This window comes from Somniosus microcephalus, chromosome 9, assembly GCF_052327205.1.
Source record: "Somniosus microcephalus isolate GS21.2 chromosome 9, FLI_Smic_1.0, whole genome shotgun sequence".
Classification (NCBI taxonomy): domain Eukaryota; kingdom Metazoa; phylum Chordata; class Chondrichthyes; order Squaliformes; family Somniosidae; genus Somniosus; species Somniosus microcephalus.
In genome coordinates, this window is record NC_140995.1 from 65,153,094 (window position 1) to 65,181,050 (window position 27,957).

The 27,957-nt window shown below is 43.9% G+C and overlaps 1 protein-coding gene across 6 annotated transcripts in view; it reads left to right on the plus strand.

The window, feature by feature from the left end:
• lyst (lysosomal trafficking regulator) overlaps positions 1 to 27,957 on the plus strand; it is a 429,684-nt gene that overhangs the window by 393,066 nt on the left and 8,661 nt on the right. For all 6 annotated transcript variants that reach the window (XM_085996691.1, XM_085996696.1, XM_085996697.1 and 3 more), the window contains 4 exons: positions 13 to 149; positions 1,624 to 1,722; positions 3,787 to 3,926; positions 27,709 to 27,806. In XM_085996691.1, coding sequence (XP_085852817.1) covers positions 13 to 149; positions 1,624 to 1,722; positions 3,787 to 3,926; positions 27,709 to 27,806 — 474 coding nt within the window. The remainder of the gene's footprint in view (positions 1 to 12; positions 150 to 1,623; positions 1,723 to 3,786; positions 3,927 to 27,708; positions 27,807 to 27,957) is intronic.

The following is a 27,957-nucleotide window of genomic DNA, read 5'->3' on the forward strand; positions in this document are numbered from 1 at the left end:
TCTTAATTTTAGGTGTTCGGAGCATGCACAGTACAGACATCCAGTGGTCAGCCATTTTGAGTTGGGGTTATGCTGATAACATGCTAAGACTTAAAAGTAAACAAAGTGAGCCCCCAATCAACTTCATTCAGTGCTCTCCTTTACACCAGGTATGTGGTTTACTCCTTAAAAGAGACCTTGTACTTTCTTACTGTCTATAGACTTATTTTCAATTAGTAATGTGCAACTTTTTCTTTACTCATTTCTACTTTTTCATCAACTGTGTAATAAAATTATTCAAAGAACCATGTTTTACAGAAAATGGATGACATTTAAGCAAGTTTTTAAGCAAGCTCCTTACTCAGGAAAGATGTATTTTTTAAACTAATATAGAACGCTTGGTTCCACTCTTACCTATCCACTCATAGTCAGAGCATCTACAGCAATGGCTTCTCTTCCTACTCCCACACCATTATCTTCAGAATCCCTCAAGGACCTATCCTTGGTTCCCTCCTTTTCCTCATCTGCATGCTGCTCCTTAGCAACATCATCTATAGACATGGGATCAACTTAATGAAGTTATGGTAAATCTTAATAAATCACTGGTTAGGCCCCAGCTGGAATATTGTGGCCAATTCTGGGCACCACACTTTAGGAAGGAAGTCAAGGCCTGGAGAGGGTGCAGAGGATTTACTAGGGATGAGGGACTTCAGTTATGTGGAGAGACTGGAGAAGCTGAGATTGTGCTACTTAGAGCAGAGAAGGTTAAGGGGGGATTTAATAGAGGTGTACAAAATTATCAAGGGTTTGGATAGAGTAAATAAGGAGAAACTGTTTCCACTAGCGGGAGGGTTGGTAACCAGAGAACACAGATTCAAGGTAATTGGTAAAAGTACCAGAGGGGAGAAGAGGAGAATTCTATTTACGCTGTGAGTTGTTACGATCTGGAATGCACTGCCTGAAAGGATAGTGGAAGCAGATTCAATAATAACTTTCAAAAGGGAATTGGATATATTTTTGAAAAGGAAACATTTGCAGGGCTATGGGGAAAGAGCAGGGGAGTGGGATCAGTTGAATAGCTCTTTCAGAGAGCCGGCACAGGCACGACGGACCAAATGGCTTCCTTCTGTGTTATATGATTCTATGAACTTCCACATGTACGCTGATGACACCAAACATTACATCTCCACCAATGTTCCCTCTAAGCTACGCATGCATGGCCGCGCAGCAATCGGGAAGGTACCGTGCAGGTCACTCACAAGCTGTTCACGTTTAAGACACCGCGCGTGTGCGGCTGCTGCAAATTTAAAGATACCACGCACAAAAGAAAATTGAGAGTGAAATTTTCCCTCCACCAGCTCTCTGACCGCTCCACTACCTCTGTGTTGTTATATTGCTTGTCTGGCTTGCGGTCTGTTATCCAGTGCTTGCATGGGTCTTCACACAGTCAATTGTAATTCTATCTAATAGTTTGACAAAATATTGTATAGAAGCAAATACACACTGTGGTTTCAAAGAAATGACAGGTTTTGAAAGTTTATAATCAAAATACGTTTTAAGAGCAATCTCCTGGCTCCAGATTTAAGGGTTACAGTTTCTTGTTGAACCTGGTTCTAAATTTTCCAATCAATGGCTTCTTTTCAGGTTACAAGTTGTGCGTGGGTGCCTGACAGTTGCCAGCTCTTTACTGGCAGTAAGTGTGGAGTAGTTACTGCGTACTCAAACAGATTCACCAGCAGCATGGTATGTGTATAAGATGCACTGTGTGTGTAGAGCCTGCCAACTGCTTCCTGAAGGAATGTTTTAACATTTTTCTGCTTTCGTTTATGAGACTTTAATTATTAGAGAGAATTCTCACTGGTCTACTTCAGGTAATTAATATTACTACAATTCATTGAAAATTTGAACTAAAGGTTTTCACTCTCTGTTGGGATTTTGTTAAAACAAGTGCCAGGCAATGACTATCTCCAACAAGCGAGAGTCTAACCATCTCCCCATGACATTCAAAGGCATTACCATCGCCAAATCCCCCACCATCAACATCCTGGGGGGTCATCATTGACCAGAAACTTAAATGGACCAGCCACATAAATACTGTGGCAACAAGAGCAGGTCAGAGGCTAGGTATTCTGCGGCAAGTATTTCACCTCCTGACTCCCCAAAGCCTTTCCACCATCTCCAAGGCACAAGTAAAGAGTGTGATGAAATACTCTCCACTTGCCTGGATGAGTGCAGCTCCAACAACACTCAAGAAGCTCGACACCATCCAGGACAAAGCAGCCTGCCTGATTGGCAACCCCATAGAACATAGACATAGAAACATAGAAGCAGGAGTAGGCCATTCGGCCCTTCGAGCCTGCTCTGCCATTCAACGAGATCATGGCTGATCATCCAAACCCTAGCACCCGGTCCCTACACCGACAGCCATCCCACCCACCCCGTAACCCCACGTATTTAATCCCCCCTAACACTAAGGGCCAATTTTTATCATGGCCAATCAACCTAACCCACACATCTACCACCTTAAACATTCACTCCCTCCACCACCGGCGTACCTTGGTTGCAGTGTGTACCATCTACAAGATGCACTGCAGCAACTCACCAAGGCTTCTTCGGCAGCACCTCCCAAACCCGGGACCTCTTCCACCTAGAAGGGCAAGGGCAGCAGGCGCATGGGAACACCACCACCTCCAAGTCACACACCATCCTGACTTAGATGTATATCGTCGATCCTTCATCGTCGCTGGGTGAAAGTCCTGGAACTCCCTACCTAACAGCACTGTGGGAGTACCTTCACCACACAGACTGCAGCGGTTCAAGAAGGCGGCTCACCACCACCTTTTCAAGGGCAATTAGGGACGGGCAGTAAATGCTGGCCTTGCCAGCGACGCCCACGATCCCATAAAAATGAATTTTAAAAAACAGATTACTGTCAGCTGTGGCTCACTGGGTAGCACTCTCATCTCTGAGTCAGAGGGTTGTGGGTTCAAGTCCCACTCCAGAGACTTGAGCACATAATCTAGACTGACGCTCTCAGTGCAGTACTGAGGGCGTGCTGCACTGTCAGAGGGTGCCGTCTTTTGGATGAGATGTTAAACCGAGGCCCTGTCTGCGTCCTCAGGTAGATGTAAAAGATTCCACTGCACTATTTAGAAGAAGAGCAGGGAAGTTCTCCCCAGTCTCCTGGTCAATATTTATCCCTAAAACATTATCTGGTCATTATCACATTGCTGTTTGTAGGAGCTTCCTGTGCGCAAATTGGCTGCCGTATTTCCTACATTACAACAGTGACTATGCTTCAAAAGTACTTAATTGAACGTCCTGAGGTCGTGAAAGGCACTATATAAATGCTAGTCTTTCTTTACGTAAGAACATAAGAAATAGGAGCAGGAGTAGGCCATTCGGCCCTTCGAGCCTGCTCAGCCATTCAATAAGATCATGGCTGATCTTCTACCTTAACACCTTCCCGCACTATCCCGATAGCCCTTGATTCCCTTAGTATCCAAAAATCTATCGAGCTCCGTCTTGACTATACTCAATGACTGAACATCCACAGCTCTCTGGGGTAGAGAATTCCAAACACTAGAGAACACCACCCTTTGAGTGAAGAGATTTCTCCTCATCTCAGTACTGAATGGATGACCCCTTATTCTGAGTCTGTGACCCTTAGTTCTAGACTTCCCAGCCAGCGGAAACACGGGAATTTACTGAACATGTGTATCGTGTTTGCTGTGCAGCGATGCAGGTAAGTGCATGATAAGAGCGTGGGATGGTACACTGACAACTTGCTGTGTTTCTATTTTTTAGTCTTCAGAAATTGAAGTAGAATCAAAAGTCTACTTGTACGGGCACGCTGCAGAAGTAACCAGCCTGTGTGTGTGCAAACCGTACAGCATTCTGATCAGCGTCAGCAAGGATGGGACCTGCATTATATGGGATTTGAACAGGTACAAAAAATAATCCTTTAAACTGCTCCACCAATTGTGTTTAGACATTTGTAAGAATCTCTTTGGTAGATCTTTGATTCCAAATGATTCAACATGGACCCGTATTGGTGGCAGTGGTTAAATGTTTATTCAGCACAAGCAAGGATCAACACAATTACTGTATCTTAAGCAGCAGTTTACAAGGAATAATTACGAGTCATACTACCCCGTTTATGCCTTGGGTAAAAATCACAGTAAGAGCTATCTGCACCTCTCTCTAGCCTTGCCTCCTGGCCCGTTTAGCCTCCTAGTGTCCCCTAGAATTACTTGAATCCTCCTCTGTTAACTTCTAGTCCATTAACATTTCAGCACTTTTGTTGGGTTGGACAAATACAGTTCGTCTTGTTTTCCCAGGGTCCCATTCAATTCTTCTCACTCTTTCAACATAACCATTATGATATTGCCTCCCGATGGCTGTGTTATGTCCATTATGCTACATCCAATTCCTTTATCAGAGTTGGCGCTGGTCCATTTCCAAAATCATGGCCAATTGAGTGTTTGAGTCAGAGTTAACCTGTCCTTACCCTTTTTTACCCTTTTACTCCTTAAACCCTTTTATTTCCAGCACATCCTTCTCTTCTAGGCCGTCGTCCCTTCTGCCTGTCAACATACACCTGGATGCTGATGTCTTCCTGGTCAATTCCACCAATAAACTCATGGCGATAACACTCCACAATATCTCTCTCATGTTGTTGTTAGAGTTTAGTCACCTGTTGAAATCAAGCATAGTATGTGATTACTAGTCTAATTTTAACTGATTTTACTTTGTAGTAGGTTTCAACTGATTAATGTGAAACCATCTGTCTACTGTTTTGTCATTTTTACCAGACAGCCAGATTAGATAGACAGCTGGACTGGCCCTATTCATAATCAGGAAGGGGCCTCTCCAATTTGATTGAAATGCATGATCCTTCTTACCATAATTTAGAACGATGACCACATCCCCAACCTGATAATCAAATAGTTTTTCCCATATTTCTGGCTACAAATCGTTGGTCTCGTTAACATTAGCCACCATTCACCTCAGCCACACATTATTGGCTGTACCCATTAATAATGGTGTGGCTGAAGGCAATAGCAAGTGCCCCGTTGTACGCATTAATCGACCCGCCATAGCTTGATACGGTGTCACTCCTGTTGTAGAATACAGTGGACCGAATAGTCTACTAATTCTAAGTTATTAGCATGTCGATTAAGTGCATACATTTCAAGCAACAATGATGCAGACAAAGAAAATCATAATACATTGAAAAGAAACTACAGTTCACCATATCATCAATAACTCATGGACTTAAAATTTTCTCCAGCTCTCTCTACTCGTATCCATCTTGTGGATAATTCTTGCTAAGTATGATTCCTCCCTAGCCCTCAATTGTCCCAACCGAATTCTATGTTGCTCTTTACTTTAATTTCAATCTCAATCTCTCTGACAGGTACCAGTGTGTTTAACTCTATCCTGATTGTTTCAATGTCAGTTTCTCTGTGGAGTGTCAGTGCCTTGGTGATTTAAAAGGTTGTCTCACTCTCCTGAGCCACATTAAACATTTCATGTCGTGCTGTTGTCAAGTAACTGAACATGTCAGACCCATTCTTCAGTGCAAATTCACCATGCATTTCTGCATGCTAATGACCTCGCATGTAACAAATCACATTTGTATACTCACACCGGTATCCCAATATCATGCCACAAGTGCCATCCAATACAAGCTAGTCTTGGGCTTTCAGATGATCCCATCAACAGATTGAGGGGGGGTGCAGTTGTTTGAAGATCTTTGCTGATCTCCCACTGCATGGTCCCGATGTCTTGGTAGTGGCCAGGCAATCAAATGCAGTTTTCTTAAATAGTTCATAGGCAAAAACACAAACATCTCCAAGAGAAAGCTAGCAATTTACTATTCTCACCTACACGATCCTGACTTTCACTAGAATGTAGATTAATACCTGATTGATACCTTTCGGTGAATTGCGCCCAGGTGATTTATTCCAATTCAGCTAAGAAAATGATTCCCATTTGGTGGTGTAATGAAACATTTTCTGTTTCTATCTTGCATCCTAAGTAGGGCATTCCATTAATTATCATTCTATCTCATTCATGAGCCCTGGAGGAACGTTATTGTCCAATACATAAATTTAATTCAGCAATACAAAAGTTGTCATGTGGTGAACTTAAACAAACAGCTGTCAGCGGAAAGGTTTGCAGGTTTAAGAACATAACATAAGAACATAAGAAATAGGAGCAGGAGTAGGCCATACAGCCCTTCGAGCCTGCTCCGTCATTCAGTAAGATCATGGCTGATCTTCTACCTCATCTCCACTTTCCTGCACTATCCCCATATCCCTTGATTCCCTGAATATTCAAAAATCTATCTATCTCTGTCTTGAATATACTCAATGACTGAGCCTCTACAGCCATCTGGGGTAGAGAATTCCAAAGATTCACCACCCTCTAAGTCAAGAAATTTCTCCTCATCTCAGTCCTAAACGGCCAATCCTTATTCTGAGACTGTGACCCCTGGTTCTGGACTCCCCAGCCAAGGGAAACATCCTCCCTGCATCTACCCTGTCAAGCCCTGTAAGAATTTTGTATGTTTCAATGGGATCACCTCTCATTCTTCTAAACTCTAGAGAATATAGGCCTAGTCTACTCAATCTCTCCTCATAGGATAATCCCCCCATCCCAGGAACCAGTCTGGGGAACCTTTGTTGCACTCCCTCTATAGCAAGTATATCCTTCCTTAGGTAAGGAGACCAAAACTGTACACAATACTCCAGGTGTGGTCTCACCAGGGCCCTATATAATTGCAGTAAGACATCTTTACTCTTGTACTCAAATCCTCTTGTAATAAAGGCCAACATACCATTTGCTTTCCTAATTGCTTGCTGTACCTGCATGTTAACTTTCAGTGATTCGTGTACAAGGACACCCAGGTCCCTCTGAACACCAACATTTCCCAATCTCTCACCATTTAAAAAATACTCTGCTTTTCTATTTTTCCTACCAAAGTGGTTAACTTCACATTTCTCCACATTATATTCCATTTGCCATGTTCTTGCCCACTCACTTAGCCTGTCTATATCCCCTTGAAGCCTCCTTGCATCCTCCTCACAACTTACATTCCCACCCAGCTTTGTATCATCAGCAACCTTGGATATATTACATTTGGTCCTCTCATCCAAATCATTGATGTAGATTGTGAATAGCTGAGGCCCAAGCACTGATCCTTGCGGTACCACAGTAGTTACAGCCTGCCAACCCGAAAATGACCCGTTTATTCCTACTCTCTGTTTTCTGTCCGTTAACCAATCCTCAATCCATGCTAGTATATTACCCTCAATCCCATGAGCCCTAATCTTGTTTAATAACCTCTTGTGTGGCATCTTATCGAATGCCTTCTGAAAATCCAAATACACCACATCCACTGGTTCCCCCTTATCTATTCTGCTAGTTACAACCTCAAAAAATTCGAACAGATTTGTCAAACACGTTTTCCCTTTAATAAATCCGTGTTGACTCTGCCCAATCCTATTATTATTTTCCAAGTGCCCTGTTACCACATCCTTAATAATAGATTCTCACATTTTCCCTACTACTGATATCAGGCTAACTGGTCTGTAGTTCCCCGTTTTCTCTCTCCCTCCTTTCTTAAATAGTGGGATTACATTTGCTACCTTCCAATCCGTGGCACCGTTCTAGAATCTATGGAATTTTGGAAAATGACAACCAATGCATCCACTATCTCTATAGCCCCCTCTTTCCAAATTAGTAACAATACTGTGGAGGAGGAATTCCTGGAGTGTTTACGGGATGGTTTCCTGGACCAATATGTCGAGGAACCAACCAGAGATCAGGCCATCTTAGACTGGGTATTATGTAACGAGAAAGGATTAATTAGCAATCTTGTTGTAAGAGGCCCCTTGGGTCGGAGCGATCATAATATGATCGAAATCTTCATTCAGATGGAGAATGAAGTCGTTGACTCAGAGACAAGGGTCCTCAATTTAAATAAAGGAAACTACGATGGTCTGAGGAGCGAGTTGGGTAGGATTGATTGGGGAATGGCACTCAAAGGGTTGACGGTGGATAGGCAATGGCAAACATTCAAAGACCGAATGGATGAACTACAGAATTTGTTCATCCCAGTTTGGCATAAAAATAAAACAAAAAAGGTGACTCAACCATGGCTAACAAGGGAAATTAGGGATAGCATAAGATCCAAGGAGAGGACATATAAATTGGCCAGAAAAAGCAATAATCCTGAGGATTGGGAGCAGTTTAGGATTCAACAAAGGAGGACAAAGGGATTAATTAAGAAGGGGAAAATAGAGTATGAGAGTAAGCTTGCAGGGAACATAAAAACTGACTGTAAAAGCTTTTATAGATATGTGAAGAGAAAAAGATTGGTGAAGTCAAGCATAGGTCCCTTGCAGTCAGAATCAGGGGAATTTATAATGGGGAACAAAGAAATGGCAGACCAACTAAACACATATTTTGGTTCTGTCTTCACAAAGGAGGACACAAATAACTTCCCAGAGATGCCGGGGAACATAGGGTCTGATGAAAGGGTGGAACTGAAAGAAATCAGTATTTGTAGGGAAATGGTGTTAGGAAAATTGATGGGACTGAAGGCCGATAAATCCCCAGGGCCTGATAATCTACATCCTAGGGTACTTAAGGAAGTGGCCCTAGAAATAGTAGATGCATTGCTGGTCATCTTCCAGAACTCGATAGACTCTGGAACAGTACCCATGGATTGGAGGGTAGCTAATGTTACCCCACTATTCAAAAAAGGTGGTAGAGAAAAAGCGGGGAATTATAGACCGGTAAGCCTGACATCGGTAGTAGGGAAAATGCTAGAGTCCATTATAAAAGATGTAATAGCAGAGCACTTGGAAAGCAGTGACAGGATCGGACAAAGTCAACATGGATTTACAAAAGGTAAATCGTGCTTGACTAATCTACTGGAATTTTTTGAGGATGTAAGTGGTAAAGTAGATAAGGGAGAACCGGTGGATGTCGTGTATTTGGACTTTCAGAAGGCTTTCGATAAGGTCCCGCATAAGAGATTAGCGTGCAAAATTAAGGCACATGGGATTGGGGGCAAGGTATTGACTTGGATAGAGAACTAGTTGGCGGACAGAAAGCAAAGAGTTGGAATAAACGGGTCGTTTTCCGAGTGGCAGGCAGTGACTAGTGACTAGTGGGGTACCGCAAGGATCGGTCCTCGGACCCCAGCTGTTCAAAATATATATTAATGATCTGGGCGAGGGAATTGGATGTAATATCTCCAAATTTGCAGACGAGACAAAGCTGGGTGGGAGGGTATGCTGTGAGGAGGATGTCGTGAAACTCCAGTACGATTTGGACAGGTTGGGTGATTGGGCAGAAACATGGCAAATGCACTATAATGTGGATAAATGTGAGGTTATCCACTTTGGTGGCAAAAACAGGAAGGCAGACTATTATTTGAATGGCAATAGATTGGGAGAGGGGGAAGTGCAGAGAGATCTGGGTGTTCTTGTGCACCAGTCGCTGAAGGTAAGCATGCAGGTGCAGCAGGCGGTTAAGAAGGCAGATGGTATGTTGGCCTTCGTAGCAAGAGGGTTTGAGTACAGGAACAAGGATGTCTTGCTGCAGTTGTACAGGGCCTTGGTGAGACCGCACCTTGAGTACTGTGTGCAGTTTTGGTCGCCTTATCTGAGGAAGGACGTTCTTGCCATGGAAGGAGTGCAGCGAAGATTCACCAGGCTGATACCTTGGATGGCAGGAATGACGTATGAGGAGAGATTGTGTCGATTGGGCTTATACTCACTGGAGTTTAGAAGATTGAGAGGGGATCTCATCGAAACCTATAAAATTCTGTCAGGCCTGGACAGACTAGATGCAGGAACGATGTTTCCGATGGCCGGGGAGTCCAGAACCAGGGGTCATAGTCTAAGGATAAGGGGTAAGCCATTTCGGACAGAGATGAGGAGGAATTTCTTCACCCAGAGAGTGGTGAACCTGTGGAATTCTCTGCCACAGAGGGCGGTGGAGGCCAGTTCATTAAATATATTCAAGAAGGAGTTGGATATATTTCTTAAGGCTAAAGGGATCAAAGGATATGGGGAGAAGGCAGGGACAGGGTACTGAATTTGGATGATCAGCCATGATCTCATTGAATGGCGGAGCAGGCTCGAGGAGCCGAATGGCCTACTCCTGCTCCTATCTTCTATGTTTCAAAACCCTAGGGTGTAGGCCATCAGGTCCAGGGGATTTATCGGCTTTCAGCCCCATTAATTTCTCCAGTATAATTTTTTTACTAATTCAAATTTCTTTCAGTTCCTCATTCTCGCTGGAGCCTTGGTTCTCTACTATTTCCGGGAAGTATTTTGCGTCTTCTTCCATGAAGACAGACACAAAGTATTAGTTTAATTTCTCTGCCATTTCTTTATTCCCCATTATAATTTCTCCTGTCTCAGCCTGCAAGGGACCCACATTTACTTTTGCTAACCTTTTCTTATACATACCTATAGAAGCTTTTACAGTCTGTTTTTATGTCTTTCTCTAGTTTACTCTCATATTCGATTTTCCCTTTCTTTATCAATTTCTTGGTCCTCCTTTGCTGAATTCTAAAATCCTCCCAATCCTCATGCTTACTGCTCTTTTTGCCAACATTATAAGCCTCTTCCTATGATCTAATACTATCTTTAACTCCTCTTGTTAGTCAAGGTTGGACCACTTTTCCTGTGGGGTTTTTGTGCCTTAAAGGAATGTATATTTATTGTAAATTATATATTAATTATTTAAATGCTAGCCATTGCTTATCTACCGTCATATCTTTTAATGTAGTTTCCCAATCTACCGTAGCCAACTTGCCCCTCATACCTACGTAGTTTGCTTTGTTTAGATTTAAGACCCTAGTTTTGGATTTAACTAAATCACTTTCAAACGCAATATAAAATTCTATCATGGTCACTCTTCCCTCAAGGTCCCTTTACTACAAGGTTATTAATTAACCCTTTCTCATTGCACAATACTAGATCTAAAATAGCCTGTTCCCTAGTTGGTTCCTCAACATACTGATCTATAAAACTATCTTGCATACATTCCATGAATTCGTCCTCCACACTATTACTGCAAATTTGGTTTGCCCAGTCTATATGTAGATTAAAGTCCCCCATGATTACTGTATTACCCTTGTTACATGCACCTCTAATTTCCTGATTTATACTCTGCCCTACATTACAACTACTGTTTGGGGGCCTATAAACAACTCCCACCAATGTTTTCTGCCCCTTGCTGTTTCTTAGTCCACCCAAACTGATTCTACTTCTTGATTTTCGGAACTAACACCCTTTCTCTCTGCTGTCTTTATCCCATCCTTTATTATCAGGGCTACCCCTCCTCCTTTTCCATTTTGCCTATCTCTTCTAAAAGTTAAGTATCCTGGAATATTTAGTTCCCAACCTTGGCCACTTTGCAACCTCGTCTCCGTTATGGCTATTAGATCAAACCTGTTAATTTCTATCTGCGCTATTCATCTACAGGAAACTTTCGTTTAACCGGAGGTTAAATGTCCGGAAAGCTCTATCTACCGGCAAAATTCAGGAGCCGTTTCCTATGTTTTTTAACTTCTCGTTGCTTTTTTTTTCCCCAGTCAGGCTCTGCAAGGTCTAGCTGAAGCTGTTGCTTAGCTACAGAAACGCTTTTAAGCTGCGGCCGACTGTTTTGAAGCTGTTAAGCAACAGGGTTTGTTGATTCACACGGAGCTCAAAAGCTCCGTATATTTTAACATTAGCTCGGGATTCTACGGCAGTTTTGATGGTATGGCACCAGCTCGGTCCCGTCAGTGCCGGATACCAGAAAGTTTCCTGTATTTTGTTGCGAATGCTTCGTGCATTCAGATATAGTGCCTTTAGCTTCGACTTATTTCTATTTTTCCCTGATGTTACCTTCGTCACTGATGCCTTATTACCTTTGTTACTCTTTCTGTCCCTTCCTGACCCACTCTGCTTATTTTTATCTAAAGCTCTAATCTGCTCTGGAGCCTTGACATTTCTCTTGCTGCTTTTAAATTTACTCTTTCCTGATTCCTCCCACCCCCCTTCATTAGTTTAAAGCCCTGTCTACTGCTCTAGTTATTCAGTTCACCAGGACACTGATTCCCAGCCCGGTTTAAATGGAGATTATCCCAACGGAACAGCCTCCTCTTTCCCCAGTACTGGTGCCAGTGCCCATGAACTGAAACCCCTTCCTCCCACACCACTCTTTGAACCACGCATTTAAACCTCTAATCTGTTTGTCCCTATGCCAATTTGCACATGGCTGAGGTAACAATCCAGAGATTATTACCTTTTGAGGTTCTGCTTTTTAATTTGGATCCTAGCTCCTCAAACTCCCTCAGCAGAACCTCATTCCTAGTTCTACCTATGTCATTGGTTCCTACGTGGACCACGATAACTGGATCCTCCCCCTCCCACTCCAAGTCCTTCTCCAGCTGTGAGGAAATGTATTTAACCCTGAAGGCGGAGCAGATATCGTCAGACGCATGCAATTAAAAAAAAAAAGTTCCCGATCAAAAAAAACAAATGCCGATTGATTTTTCCCAAGTCTTTGTACTTTTTAAAACTAACACAATTTTTTTTAGGAATTGAAAATCTGTTAAGACAGCAGAAATCATTAGTAACATCATTATTAACTTAAAAAAACCATTCTCATTTGGGAAGACACATTTTAGATTAAACTCCAATTGTTTCTTAAACTTTTAGCATTTTTTAAAGGAAGAGGTTTCCAACTCCAAGATTTTCCAGTACAACCAAGATGATTAGCATGCAACATCACCTCATATGTCCTAAAATTCCAGTTGAAATCATTAAACATTTAAGAAATTCAAACCTACCAATTTTTATAGAGACTTTTGCACAATTTACAACAACCAGAATTTCACTGTGGTCACAATAAATTGAATAGGTCAGTTAACCTCAATGGTTCCAATTTAATTCAGACCAACATTTTATCAACTAAACACAATACAGAACAGTCAAAACAAAAAGCAAACATGTGCCTACAACAAACCAGTAAATTACGTCATCTATCTTTTAAATTCTTTTTTAAGCACCTTTCCAAATGACTAAAACAAACTGAATATAACTGGAGAAAAAATAGTTTTCACATTTAAACAAAAATCATTAACTTTCTGTACAAAAGGAATAAGAGGGCAAAGCCACAGCTTGTGGCTTCGAAACATTATACAGGCTTTTTAAAAGCACCCTACACTGAAAGTAGAAGAGGGACATAATCTATTCCTTTTATTTCATCATAGACTAATTTATTCTTTCTCTTTCAACCCAATTTACAATTTCTGATTACTTCTTACTTTGTCAAAACCTTAGAGGGCGGGGTGTCTCGGACTTTCAGTAACCAAATTAAGAAGACAATGCTTTGTAAACATTCAAATTCATTTTTACCAGACACCATGGCAACTGTAACTTCAAGCCTGAAGCTTACCTTTTGTAAAACAAACTTTTTTTTTCAATTCTGGGTGCACAATCTTAAATTTGAAATGAACAACCACATTCACACAACTTAGAAATATTGATCCCTGTAATGGGTTATGAACTCAAAGTGCAAAAATCAGTTAAAAAACCAAAACATGGCTCAAGTATCTCAAATAAATCCACACCTGTATACATACAAAGAAAACAATTAACAAACTTAAAAAAGCACATGTCTGTAGGAAAGACATTAATTAAACATACTTCCAACTGAAAGACAAGACTTTTCGCTCTGCATAGAACCGTGGGTAGAGCTGAAGCAAACATAACAGACACTTTTTTAAAGACAGACGTTCAAACAAAAGGAATACTATAACTTGTTAAACATCCATAGTCAGGAAAACTTCCACACTAACACGCACTTTCACACAACTGAAATTCCAACATCCTTTAAGTTCCCTATCATTCAGTAATTCTCATGTTTTATTTTTCTCGGCACAGAAGCTGGCAGTTTCAGTGTCTGTTTCAACTTAAGTTCCTTTTTTTCCGTCTTTTAAACTGTCGTCTCAGCAGCTTCTCTAACTCAATGGGCTGGATTTTCCAACCCCCATGGGTGCGTATGAGGTGTGTACGCACCCGTAGGGGCCTCGCAAGTGCTGGTTTCAGGCATGCGAAGCGCATGCGCTAAAACCCGGCACTTGCAATCTGTCAAGATCCGCATCCCCAGGAGCTGGGCCTCCGCGGGCAGGGAGTTGCGCTTTCTGCACAGCTTCCGCTCGCTGAAAACCTTTAAAAATCTTACGCCTGGTAAAAGCAGGTGTAAGGCCTGCTTTTACCAGCATGAGTTTAAAAAAAAATAACACATTTTCACTCATTTATAATTTAAAAATACTTTTAAAAAGATGTTTATTTTTCGCCCCATAAAAAAACTTCAATTATTTTGTTCAAAAAATTAAATTTTTGTTTAAAATATTTAATTTAATGTAATTTTAACTATTTTTAAATTCGTGATTTTCAAAAAAATTATTTAATGTTTAAATTTTTTAAGTGATCCACATTCATACTTTTGACAGACCTGTCAAATGTGTGAAGGGGGATTCCCTTCTTTGATTGGTTCCCCATGGTCCACATGAACCCAGGGGCGCTACACTTAACCCCTGCTGGTGTCCCTTATACCATTTCTTTCAGTTCATTCAGTTTACCCCTCCCCTCCTCCCCTTCTGTTACTTTCCACTAAAAACATCTATTTCAAGAAATGTTATTGTGGTACATGGCCCCTTCTTATCTGTCTAGTGAACCTCCCTTATCTGTCTAGTGAACCTCCCTTATCAGTCTGGTTCCTAGGGATGCATAGATTCTAGTTGCAGCTGCGTTTTGTTTTTCCCAAGTTATCAAACTCCTGTCTTTTCAAGGTCTGAGACTTCATGGCTTTTACTGTGTTTCGTTCAGCTATAGTTTACTTGAATAAAAATGTCAAGTTGATTGTTTTTTCCATCAGTCTTTTTGCTAAGCTGGTATATATATAATATGTGTGTGTTGTGTAATGTGTGTTTGTGTGTAATGTGTGATGTGTAATGTGTGGGTGTGTTGTGTAATTGTGTTGTGTAATGTGTGTGTTGTGTATGTGTGTGTGTGTATAGTGTGTGCGTATAATATGTTGTGTAATGTGTGTGTGTAATTGTGTATTGTGTGAATGTGTGTGTTGTGTAATGTGTGTGTGTTGTGTTATGTGTGTGTTATATGTGGTATGTGTGTTATATATATGTGTATTATAGATATATATAGTGTAAACAAACAAATTAGTAACTGCGTGCATATATTATGTGTATAAAGCAAATAAGTGTTAATAGACAAATTAATAAGTAAATTGACTATAATCTTACACATTCAATGCAGAAATTTCTATATCAATGAGTGAAATATTGGAATAGGTAAACTTATGTACTGTATAGATACATGGTTCTGTTATATTAACTGTGGTGTACATCCCCAGTCTTTGTTCAACATTACGTATAAAAGTCCCATTGCAGCAAAAGATGCCAAATCACCATCCATTGTGCAACTAAGTTACCTTCATATATTTAAGAAGACACTGCCGATAGTTAAACTTCCAAGGGACTGTTATCTGAGAGAGCATCCTGAGGGATGGATATACTGGGGTCTGATGCCAGATTGAATCAGGGCTGTAGGCTGTCAGAATTGATGCTCTGCTCAACACTAAATGTTCACTGCTTGTCTTGAGTCATTCATATCCCACCCAATGCATCTGTCAAGATGTTCTATATAAGGTGGGGAACTGAATACCAAAGCAAGCCCATTCAAGAATTTGTCAATTGAAGCAGCAGAAACAACGCCAGAAGTTAACCAGTTCTTTGGCTTCAGACCAAGGCACTTGGAGACATGAAGCATGTATCAAAGGGACTTATGGTTCAGAAGGATGGAGCCAATTAACAGAATATTTTAATGGCAGCTTAATGAAGAGAAACTGCCGAAATGACCGCAGTGTTCACATAGTGGAGCAGCATTAGAGTCTCAACACCCTACACCAATGAATATGGGGACTTCTGTTTTGTGCCTACAATTCCTAAACTGCAGAGTTGACGATCTGTCTTTCAGAAGTGGCAAGAAGGTGAATGATGAACAGCTGCTGGCACATAGGAAGAAAATTTGAAGAGGGTGGAAGAAGGGGAGCAGTGAGGGGAGTGGAGGAGGAGGAAGGGAAGCAGTGGGGGAAGAGGAAGGGGAGCAGCGAGGTGAGAGGAGGAGGAGGAAGTGGAGCTGTGGGGGGAGAGGAGGAGGAAGGGGAGCAGCGAGGTGAGGAGGAGGGGGAAGGAGAGGAGGAGGAAGGGGAGCGGGAAGGGAAAGCAGTAAGGGGAGAGGAGGAGGAAGGGGAGCAGTGAGGGAAGAGGAAGGGGAGCAGCGAGGTAGGAGGAGGAGGAAGTGGAGCTGTGGGGGGAGAGGAGGAGGAAGGGGAGCAGTGAGGGGAGAGGAGGAGGAGGAAGGGGAGCAGTGAGGAGGAGGAAGGGGAGCAGTGAGGAGAGAGGAGGAGGAGGAGGAAGGGGAGCAGTGAGGGGAGAGGAGGAGGAGGAAGGGGAGCAGTGAGGGGAGAGGAGGAAGGGGAGCAGTGAGGGGAGAGGAGGAGGAAGGGGAGCAGTGAGGGGAGAGGAGGAGGAAGGGGAGCAGTGAGGGGAGAGGAGGAGGAAGGGGAGCAGTGAGGGGAGAGGAGGAGGAAGGGGAGCAGTGAGGGGAGAGGAGGAGGAAGGGGAGCAGTGAGGGGAGAGGAGGAGGAGGAAGGGGAGCAGTGAGGGGAGAGGAGGAAGGGGAGCAGTGAGGGGAGAGGAGGAGTAGGAAGGGGAGCAGTGAGGGGAGAGGAGGAGGAAGGGGAGCAGTGAGGGGAGAGGAGGAGGAAGGGGAGCAGTGAGGGGAGAGGAGGAGGAAGGGGAGCAGTGAGGGGAGAGGAGGAAGGGGAGCAGTGAGGGGAGAGGAGGAAGGGGAGCAGTGAGGGGAGAGGAGGAAGGGGAGCAGTGAGGGGAGAGGAGGAGGAAGGGGAGCAGTGAGGGGAGAGGAGGAGGAAGGGGAGCAGTGAGGGGAGAGGAGGAAGGTGAGGGGAGCAGTGAAGCGGGGGGGAGAGGAGGAAGGGGAGTAGTGAGGGGAGGGGGAGAGGAGGAAGGGGAGCGGAGGTGGAATGGGAGCCGAGGTGAAAGGGGAGCGGGGAGGAGGAGGAAGGGAACAGGGAGGGGAGGAGGAAGGGGAGCAGTGGGAGAAATTAATGGGACTGAAAGCTGATAATCTGCATCCTAGAGTACTAAAAGAGGTAGCCATGGAAATAGTGGATGCATTGGTTGTCATCTTCTATAATCTATAGAATTTTGGAACAGTTTCTGCAGATTGGAGGGTGGCAAATGTAATCCCACTACAGTATTTAAAAAAGGAGGGAGAGAGAAAACAGGGAACTACAGACTGGTTAGCCTAACATCAGTAGTAGGGAAAATGCTAGAGTCTATTATAAAGGATGTGATATCAGGACACTTAGAAAATATCAATGGGATTAGACAAAGTCAACATGGATTTATGAAAGGGAAATTGTGTTTGACAAACCTACTGGAGTTTTTTGAGGATGTAACTGGTAGAATAGATAAGGGAGAACCAGTGGATGTGGTGTATTTGAATTTTCAGAAGGCCTTTGCTAAAGTCCCACATAAGAGGTTAGTGTGCAAAATTAAAGCACATGGGATTGGGGGTAATATACTGGCATGGATTGAAAATTGGTTAACAGACAGGAAACAGAGTAGGAATAAATGGGTCTTTTTTGGGGTGGCAGGCAGTGATTAGTGGGATACCACAGGGATCGGTGCTTGGGCCCCAGCTATTCACAATATATATCAATGATTTGGATGAGGGAACCAAATGTAATATTTCCAAGTTTGCTGACGACACGAAACTTGGTGGGACTGTGAGTTGTGAGGAGGATGCAAAGAGGCTTCAAAGCGATTTAGACAAGTTGAGTGAGTGGGCAAATACATGGCAGATGCAGTATAACGTGGATAAAAGTGAAGTTATCCACTTTGGTAGGAAAAACAGAAAGGCAGAGTATTATTTAAATGGTGATAGATTGGGAAATGTTAGTCGTCATAGAGTTATACAGCACAGAAAGAGGCCCTTCGGCCCATCGTGTCTGCGCCGGCCATCAAGCCCTATCTATTCTAATCCCATTTTCCAGCACTTGGTCCGTAGCCTTGTATGCTATGGCGTTTCAAGTGCTCATCTAAATGCTTCTTGAATGTTGTGAGGGTTCCTGCCTCTACCACCCTTTCAGGCAGTGAGTTCCAGATTCCAACCACCCTCTGGGTGAAAAAGTTTTCCCTCAAATCCCCTCTAAACCTCCTGCCCCTTAGCTTGAAACTATGCCCCCTAGTTATTGACCCCTCTACTAAGGGGAAAAGTTCCTTTCTATCTACCCTATCTATGCCCCTCATAATTTTATACATCTCAATCAGGTCCCCCCTCAGCCTTCTCTGCTCTGAGGAAAACAACTCCAGCTTGTTCAGTCTCTCTCCATAGCTGAAACGCTCCAGCCCAGATAACATCCTGGTGAACCTCCTCTGCACCCTCTCCAATGCAATCACATCCTTCCTATAGTGTGGTCACCAGAACAGCACACAGTATTCCAGTTGTGGCCTAACTAGCATTTTGTACAGCTCCATCATAACCCCCCTGCTCTTGCCTTCATTAGCCGAGGCATGGAATATAAGTATCCCATATGCCTGCTTAACCACCTTATCTACCTGTCCTCCTGCCTTCAGGGGTCTATGTACATGCACACCAAGGTCCCTCTGATCCTCTGTCCTTCCTAAGGTCCTACCATTCATTGTGTATTCCCTTGCCTTGTTAGTCCTCCCAAAATGCATCACCTCACACTTTTCAGATTTAAATTCCATTTGCCACTTTTCTACCCATCTGACCAACCCGTCTATATCGTCCTGTAGCCTGAGGCTTCCCTCCTCGCTATTTACCACTCCAGCAATTTTCGTGTCATCTGCGAACTTACTGATCATACTTCCTACATTCATATCTAAATCATTAATGTACACTACAAACAGCAAGGAACCCAGCACCGATCCCTGCGGTACACCACTGGACACAGACTTCCAGTCACAAAAACAACCTTCGACCATCACTCTCTGCCTCCTGCCACTAAGCCAATTTTGGATCCAATGTGCCAAATTGCCCTGGATCCCATGGGCTCTTACCTTCTTGACCAGTCTCCCATGTGGGACTTTGTCAAAAGCCTTACTGAAGTCCATGTAGACTACATCAACTGCACTACCCTCATCCACACACCTAGTCACCCCCTCTCAAAATTCAGTCAAATTGGTTAGACATGATCGCCCCCTGACAAAGCCATGCTGACTATCCTTGATTAATCCTTGCCTCTCCAAGTGGAGACTAATTCTGTCCCTCAGAATTGTTTCCAATAATTTCCCTACCACTGATGTTAGGCTAACTGGCCTGTAATTCCCTGGTTTATCCCTACTACCCTTCTTGAATAATGACTACGTTAGCTGACCTCTGGCACCTCCCCTGTGGCCAGAGAGGTTCTGAAAATTTGTGTCAGAGCCTGGGATACATCGCGTCTGGGTCTGGGGATTTATCCACTTTTAAGCCCACTAAAACCACTAGTACCTCCTCCCTCAATGCTAATTTGTTCAAGTATATCACAATCCCCCTGCCTGATTTCTATGCCTACATCGTCCTTCTCCATAGTGAACACAGATGCAAAACACTCATTTAAAACCTCACCTACATCTTTCAGTTCTACACACATTGCCACTTTGGTCCCTAATGGGCCCTACTTTTTCCCTGGTTATCCTCTTGCCCTTAATATACTTATAAAACACCTTGGGATTTTTCTTTATTTTGGCCGCCAGTGTTTTTTCATGCCCCCTCTTCGCTCTCCTAATTTATTTTTTTAAGTACCCCCCTGCACTTTCTAAACTCCTCTAGGGCTTCCACTGTTTTTAGTCCTTTGTATCTGCCAAAAGCCTCCCTTTTTTTCCTAATCCATTCTTGTGTATCCCTTGACATCCAGAGTTCCCTGGACTTGTTGGTCCCACCCTTGACCTTTATGGGAACATGTTGGCGCTGTACTCTCTTTCCTTTCTGAAAGACTCCCACTGCTCTGATGTGGGTTTTCCTACAAGTAGCTGATCCCAGTCCACTTTAGCCAGATCCCGCCTTATTTCTTCCAAAATTCTATAGACTCTGGAACAGTTCCCATGGATTGGAGGGTAGCTAATGTTACCCCACTGTTCAAAAAAGGTGGTAGAGAGAAAACGGGGAATTATAGACCGGTAAGTCTGAAATCAGTAGTGGGGAAAATGCTAGAGTCCATTATAAAAGATGTAATAGCAGAGCACTTGGAAAACAGTGACAGGATCGAACAAAGTCAACATGGATTTACAAAAGGTAAATTGTGCTTGACTAATCTACTGGAATATTTTGAGGATGTAACTGGTAAAATAGATAAGGGAGAACCAGTGGATGTGGTGTATTTGGACTTTCAGAAGGCTTTCGATAAAGTCCCGCATAAGAGATTCGCGTGTAAAGTTGAGGCACATGGGATTGGGGGCAAGGTACTGGATAGAGAATTGGTTGGCAGACAGGAAGCAAAGAGTTGGAATAAACGGGTCTTTTTCCGAGTGGCAGGCAGTGATCTAGACGAGGGAACTAGATGTAATATCGCCAAGTTTGCAGATGACACAAAGCTGGGTTGGGCGTGTGTGCTGTGAGGAGGATGCAGAGAAACTCCAGTATGATTTGGACAGGTTGGATGATTGGGCAGGTGAATGGCAGATGCAGTATAATGTGGATAAATGCGAGGTTATCCACTTTGGTGGCAAAAACAGGAAGGCAGATTATTATCTGAATGGCAATAGATTGGGAGAAGGGGAAGTGCAACGAGACCTGGGTGTCCTTTTGCACCGGTCGCTGAAGGTAAGCATGCAGGTGCAGCAGGCGGTTAAGAAGGCAAATGGTATGTTGGCCTTCGTAGCGAGAGGATTCGAGTACAGGAACAAGGATGTCTTGCTGCAGTTGTACAGGGCCTTGGTGAGACCGCACCTTGAGTATTGTGTACAGTTTTGGTCGCCTTATCTGAGGAAGGATGTTCTTGCCATGGAGGGAGTGCAGCGAAGATTCACCAGACTGATGCCTGGGATGGCAGGAATGACGTATGAGGAGAGATTGGGTCGACTGGGCTTATACTCGCTGGAGTTTAGAAGAATGAGAGGGGATCTCATTGAAACTTATAAAATTCTAACAGGACTAGACAGACTAGATGCAGGAAGGATGTTCCCGATGGCGGGGGAGTCCAGAACCAGGGGTCACAATCTAAAGATAAGGGGTAAGCCATTTAGGACAGAGATGAGGAGGGATTTCTTCACCCAGAGAGTGGTGAACCTGTGGAATTCTCTACCACAGAAGGCAGTTAAGGCCAATTCATTAAATATATTCAAGAAGGAGTTAGATATATTTCTTAAGGCTAAAGGGCTCAAGGGATATGGGGAGAAGGCAGGGACAGGGTACTGAGTTTGGATGATCAGCCATGATCTCATTGAATGGCGGAGCAGGCTCGAGGGGCTGAATGGCCTACTCCTGCTTCTATGTTTCTATGTTTATCATATTAAAATCGGCCTTCCCCCCCAATTTAGAACCTTTATTTCCGGTCCATCTTTGTCCTTTTCCAAGACTACCTTAAATCTCATCGAATTATGGTCACTGTCACCAAAATGCTCTCCTACTGACGCTTCTACCACTTGCCCGGCTACTTTCCCTAGAATTAGGTCCAGTACCGCCCCTTCTCTTATAGGACTTTCTACATGCTGGCTCAAAAAGCTGTCCTGGATGCACTTTAAGAATTCTGCACCCTCTAAGCCTTTCACGTTGATGTACAGAGGGACCTGGGTGTCCTTGTACACCAGTCACTGAAAGCAAACATGCAGGTGCAGCAAGCAGTTAGGAAGGAAAATGGTATGTTGGCCTTCATTCCAAGAGGATTTGAGTACAGGAGCAAAGATGTCTTACTACAGTTATACAGGGCCTTGGTGGGACCACACCTGGAGTACTGTGTGCAGTATTGGTCTCCTTACCTAAGAAAGGATATACTTGCCATAGAGGGAGTGCAGCGAAGGTTCACCAGATTGATTCCTGGGATGGCAGGACTGTCGTATGAGGAGAGATTGGATCGACTAGGCCTGTATTCACTAGAGTTTAGAAGAATGAGAGGGGATCTCATTGAAATGTATAAAATTCTGACAGGGCTAGACAGACTGGATGTTTCCCCTGGCTGGGGGGTCTAGAACAAGAGATCACAGTCTCAGGATACAGGGTAGGACATTTAGGACTGAGATGAGGAGAAACTTCTTCACTCAGAGGGTGGTGAACCTGTGGAATTCTCTACCACAGAAGGCTGTGGAGGCCAAGTCACTGAATATATTTAAGAAGGAGATAGTTAGATTTCTAGACACAAAAGGCATCAAGGGATATGGGGAGAGAGCAGGAATATGGTATTGTATAAGAACATAAGAAATAGGAGCAGACGCAGGCCCTTCGAGCCTGCTCCGCCATTCAATGAGATCATGGCTGATCTTCTGCCTCAACTCCATTCACCAGCCCTATCGCCATATCCCTTGATGCCTTTACTAGTCAGAAATCTATCGACTTCTGTTTTGAATATACCCAATGACTGAGCCTCCACAGCCCTCTGGGGTAGAGAATTCCAAAGATTCACCTCCCTCTGTGTGAAGAAATTTCTTCTCATCTCAGTCCTGAATGGGCTACCCTTTATCCTGAGGCTGTGGCCCCTGGTTCTAGACTCCCCAGCCAAGGGAAACATTCTCGCAGCATCCACCCTATCAAGCCTTGTAATAATTTTGTATGCTTCAATGAGATCCCCTCTCATTCTTCTGATTTCAAGAGAATACAGGCCTAGTTTACTCAATCTCCTCTCATACGACCGTCCCGCCATCCCAGGAATCAATCTCGTGAACCTTCGTTGCACTCCCTCTATGGCAAGTATATCCTTCCTTAGGTAAGGAGACCAAAATTGTACAAATACTCCAGGTGTGGTCTCACCAAGGCCCTATATAATTGGAGTAAGACTTCTTTACTCCTGTATTCAAATCCTCTTGTAATGAAGGCCAGCATGCCATTTGCCTTCCTAATGGCTTGCTGCACCTGCACATTCACTTTCAGCGACTCATGTACAAGGACACCCAGGTCCCTTTGAGCATCTGCATTCCCCAATCTTTCACCATTTAGGAAATACTCTGCCTTCCTGCTTTTTCTACCAAAGTGGATAACTTCACATTTATCCACATTATATTTCATCTGCCATGTTCTTGCCCACTCACTGAGCCTGTCGAGATCCCCTTGAAGCCTCTTCACATCCTCTTCACAACTGACTCTGCCACCTAGCTTTGTATCCTCAGCAAATTTGGAAATGTTACATGTAGTCCCCTCATCCAAATCATTGACATAGATTGTGAATAGCTGGGGCCCAAGCACCGATCCTTGCGGTACCCCACTAGTCACAGCCTGCCATCCTGAAAAAGATCCGCTTATCCCTACTCTTTGTTTTCTGTCTGTTAACCAATTCTCAATCCATGTTAGTATATTACCCCCAATTCCATGTGCCTTAATTTTGTTCTCCAACCTCTTGTGTGGGACCTTATCGAAGGCCTTCTGAAAATCCAGATACACCACATCTACCAGTTCCCCTTTGTCTACTCCACTAGTTACATCCTCAAAGAACTCCAATAGGTTTGTCAAACAGGATTTCCCTTTCATAAATCCATGTTGACTCTGCCCAATCTTACTATTAGTTTCTAAATGCCATGTTATTGCATCCTTTATAATAGATTCCAGCATTTTCCCAACTACTGATGTGAGGCTAACAGGTTTGTAGTTCCCTGTTTTCTCTCTCCCTCCTTTCTTAAATAGCAGGGTTACATTTGCTATCCTCCAATCTGCAGGAACCGTTCCAGAATCTATAGAATTTTGGAAGATGACAACCAATGCATCCACTATCCCAATGGCCACCTCTTTCAAAACCCTAGGATGTAGGTCATCCGGTTCTTGGAATTTATCGACTTTTAGTCCCATTAATTTTGCTAGTACTGTTTTTTTTACTAATAATAATTTCTTTAAGTTCCTCATTCTCACCACACCCTTGGTTTTCTCGTATTTCTGGGAGGTTTTTTGTGTCTTCCTCCGTGAAGACAGAAACAAAATATTTATTTAATTTCTCTGCCATTTCCTCATTACCCATTATAAATTCTCCCGTTTCTGACTGTAAAGGACCTACATTTTTTACCTTCGCCAATCTTTTCCTTTTCACATACCTATAGAAGCTTTTACAATCCGTTTTTATATTTTTCGCTAGTTTGTGCTCATATTCCATTTTCCCTTTATCAATTTCTTGGTCCCCCATTGCTGATTTCTAAAGATCCCAATCCCCAGGCTGACCGCTTTTTCTGGCAACTTTATAAGCTTCCTCCTTTGACTTAATACTAGCTTTAATTTCTTTTGTTAGCCATGGTTGGATCACTTTTCCTTTCGGGTTTTTATGCCCTAGAGGAATATATGTTTGTTGCAAATTATGCATTATTTCCTTGAATGTTAGCCATTGTATGTCCACCTTCATACCTTTTAGTGTAGTCTCCCAATCTACCATGGCCAACTTGTCCCTCATACCCTTGTGGTTTCCTCTGTTTAGATTGAAGACCTTAGTTTCAGATTGGACTACATCACTTTCAAACTTAATGTAAAATTCAATCATATTATGGTCACTTGTTCCTAAAGGCCCCTTTACCACAAGATTATTGATTAGCCCTTTCTCATTACACAGTACCAGATCCAGAATAGCCTATTCCCTGGTTGGTTCCTCCACATACTGATCCAGGAAACCATCTCGCATGCATTCCAAAAATTCGTCCTCCACACCATTTGTGGTAATTTGATTTGCCCAGTCAATATGTAGATTAAAGTCCCCCATGATTACCGCATTGCCCTTGTTACATGCACTTCTAATTTCTTGATTGATACTGTGCCCTACATTACCACTACTGGTGGCCTATACACAACTCCCACCAATCTTTTCCGCCCTTTGCTGTTTCTTAGCTACACCCAAACTGATTCCAGTTCTACATCATGATCTGCCGAGCCAAGATCTTTTATCTCTACCGTACCGATCTCATCCCTTATTAACAGCGCTATGCCACCTCCTTTTCCTTTTTGTCTGTCCTTCCTAAATGTTGAGTACCCTGGAATATTCAGTTCCCAGCTTTGGTTACTCTGCAACCATGTCTCTGTAATGGCCATTATAACATACCCATTTACTTCTATTTGTGCCATTAATTCATCCACCTTGTTGCGAATGCATTTAGAAAAAGTGCCTTCAACTTTGCCTGTTTATTATTTTTCTGCACTTTGACCCTCTTTACTGCTGGCCTTTATTTCTGCTCCCTACTAGTTTTGCTGGTTACTTTTCTAACTTGCACTTCCAGCTTTGTTTCTCTCCGTTCTGGGCCCACACTTAGGTTCCCAGCCCCCTGACAAACTAGTTTAAATCCTTCCCAACAGCACTAGCAAACCCCCCTGCGAGGATATTGGTCCCGGTTCTGCCGAGGTGTAACCCGTCCAGCTTGTACAGGTCCCACCTTCCCCAGAATCGGTCCCAATGCCTCAGGAATTTAAATCCCTCCCTCCTACACCATTTCTTCAGCCATGCATTCGTCTGGTCTATTCTCCTATTTCTGCTCTTGCTAGCACGTGGTATTGGGAGTAATCCTGAGATTACTACTTTTTGAGGTCCTGCTTTTTAATTTATTTCCTAGCTCCCTATATTCTGCTTGCAGGATCTCGCCCCTCATTCTACCTATGCCGTTGGTACCGATATGGACCACGACCTCTGACTGTTCAACCTCCCCCTTCAGAATGTCCTGCAGCCGCTCAGTATTGAGATAGAGGATCAGCCATGATCATATTGAATGGCGGAGCAGGCTCGAAGGGCCGAATGGCCTACTCCTACTTTTCTATGTTTGAGTGAGGGGAGGAGGAAGGGGAGCAGTGAGAGGAGAGGAGGAGGAAGGGGAGCAGTGAGGGGAGAGGAGAAGGAAGGGGAGCAGTGAGGGGAGGGGAGAGGAGGAGGAAGGGGAGCAGTGAGGGGAGAGGAGGAGGGAGGGGAGAGGAGAAGGAAGGGGAGCAGTGAGGGGAGAGGAGGAGAAGGAAGGGGAGCAGTGAGGGGAGAGAAGGAGGAGGAAGGGGAGCAGTGAGGGGAGAGGAGGAGGAAGGGGAGCAGTGAGGGGAGAGGAGGAGGAGGAAGGGGAGCAGTGAGGGGAGAGGAGGAGGAGGAAGGGGAGCAGTGAGGGGAGAGGAGGAGGAGGAAGGGGAGCAGTGAGGGGAGAGGAGGAAGGGGAGCAGTGAGGGGAGAGGAGGAGGAGGAAGGGGAGCAGTGAGGGGAGAGGAGGAGGAGGAAGGGGAGAGGAGGAGGAGGAAGGGGAGCAGTGAGGGGAGAGGAGGAGGAGGAAGGGGAGCAGTGAGGGGAGAGGAGGAGGAGGAGGAAGGGGAGCAGTGAGGGGAGAGGAGGAGGGGGAAGGGGAGCAGTGAGGGGAGAGGAGGAGGAGGAAGGGGAGCAGTGAGGGGAGAAATTTGAGGAGTAAAGAGGAGGGGTGCCAGATGGAGGGGAGATTGAAGACTGGGAGATTGGAGGGAGAGAAGGAAGGAAAACGGTGCAGAGAAAGGGCTAGAGGGAGGGGAATATGGGGGAGTTCTGGTGGGTGATTTTTGCCTCTGCATTGGAAGGATATTTGGTGTGCAAATACTGCCTCCGCTGGGGGCATTGCTGGTATCCATTAAGTGGGGTTTGGGGAGGTGTGGGGGGCTGGTGGGTGACGGCCACAGCAAAGGGGAGATGCAGTTGGTGCCTCAGCAGCAAGAGGTGGTTTCTGCTGTGAGACTTTTAATTCTGTGGAGTCGGAGGGTTGATGAGTTTGCCTCAGCGGATGGGGTCTTTGAGTGCGCATTTTTGCTTCAGCTGTGGGGGGGCTGGGGGGGAAGGTGTCCGATCTTATTTTTCCTTCACTGGGGGGGGATCCAGGGCCAAATGATTTATTGCGATGGGAGGTGATGGATTTTGTTTTGGCGATTGCGGGGGGGGGGGGGGGGAATCTGGGTTCTGCACATTGCCTCAGCGGAGGGTGGGCTCTTTCAAGTGATTGGTTTCCCTCTGGAGTTTATCTTGCTGGTTCTGACATGAGATGAGGAGTTCAGAATGGCATCTTTTTGAAGCCACATTCCATCACCGCAAATCACAGATGCTTTTGAGCTCTCTCTTTATCTGGCTTTTGAATGACCTTTTGGAAGTCGCGTATCTCGCAGATTTTATTGAGGTCCTCTGTATTTTTACATGGGTGTGGGCAGTTCTCTGCTTGTTTTCAAAGGTGGGTTCCTTATTTTTGATTTGGTTGTCCTGTCACATAACATTATGGGCAAAGCACCACTTACAGGTGCTTTGGTATGTTGTTTTTAATATGTAATATGCACAAAGGATTCTCTCAATTTATAACTATTGACATCCAGTTACAGTTTACATTTTGCACTCACAAATATTTTGTATTTATAAAGTGTCTACTCTTGTAACTTGTGAACACTGAGTTGTAGTTATTTACAGCTATTGATTGCTCCCGTCTGTGTTTTCTTTGTCCTGCAGGTTGTGTTATGTTCAGAGTTTAACGGGACATAAAAGTCCAGTGACAGCAGTTTCTACAAGTGAGACAACTGGTGACAGTGCAACTGTTTGTGATTCAGGTAAGCAGAACAGAGCCTTGTCTGTTAGTGAGACTGTGGCCACTTTGCTGTTTTTTTGCTAGCGAGACATGTTACATGGCCTGCTCCCAGGCTACCATCAGCCCCCTTTAGCCAGTTACCCGGAGGTTCTAGAGACCATTCATGTGCGACT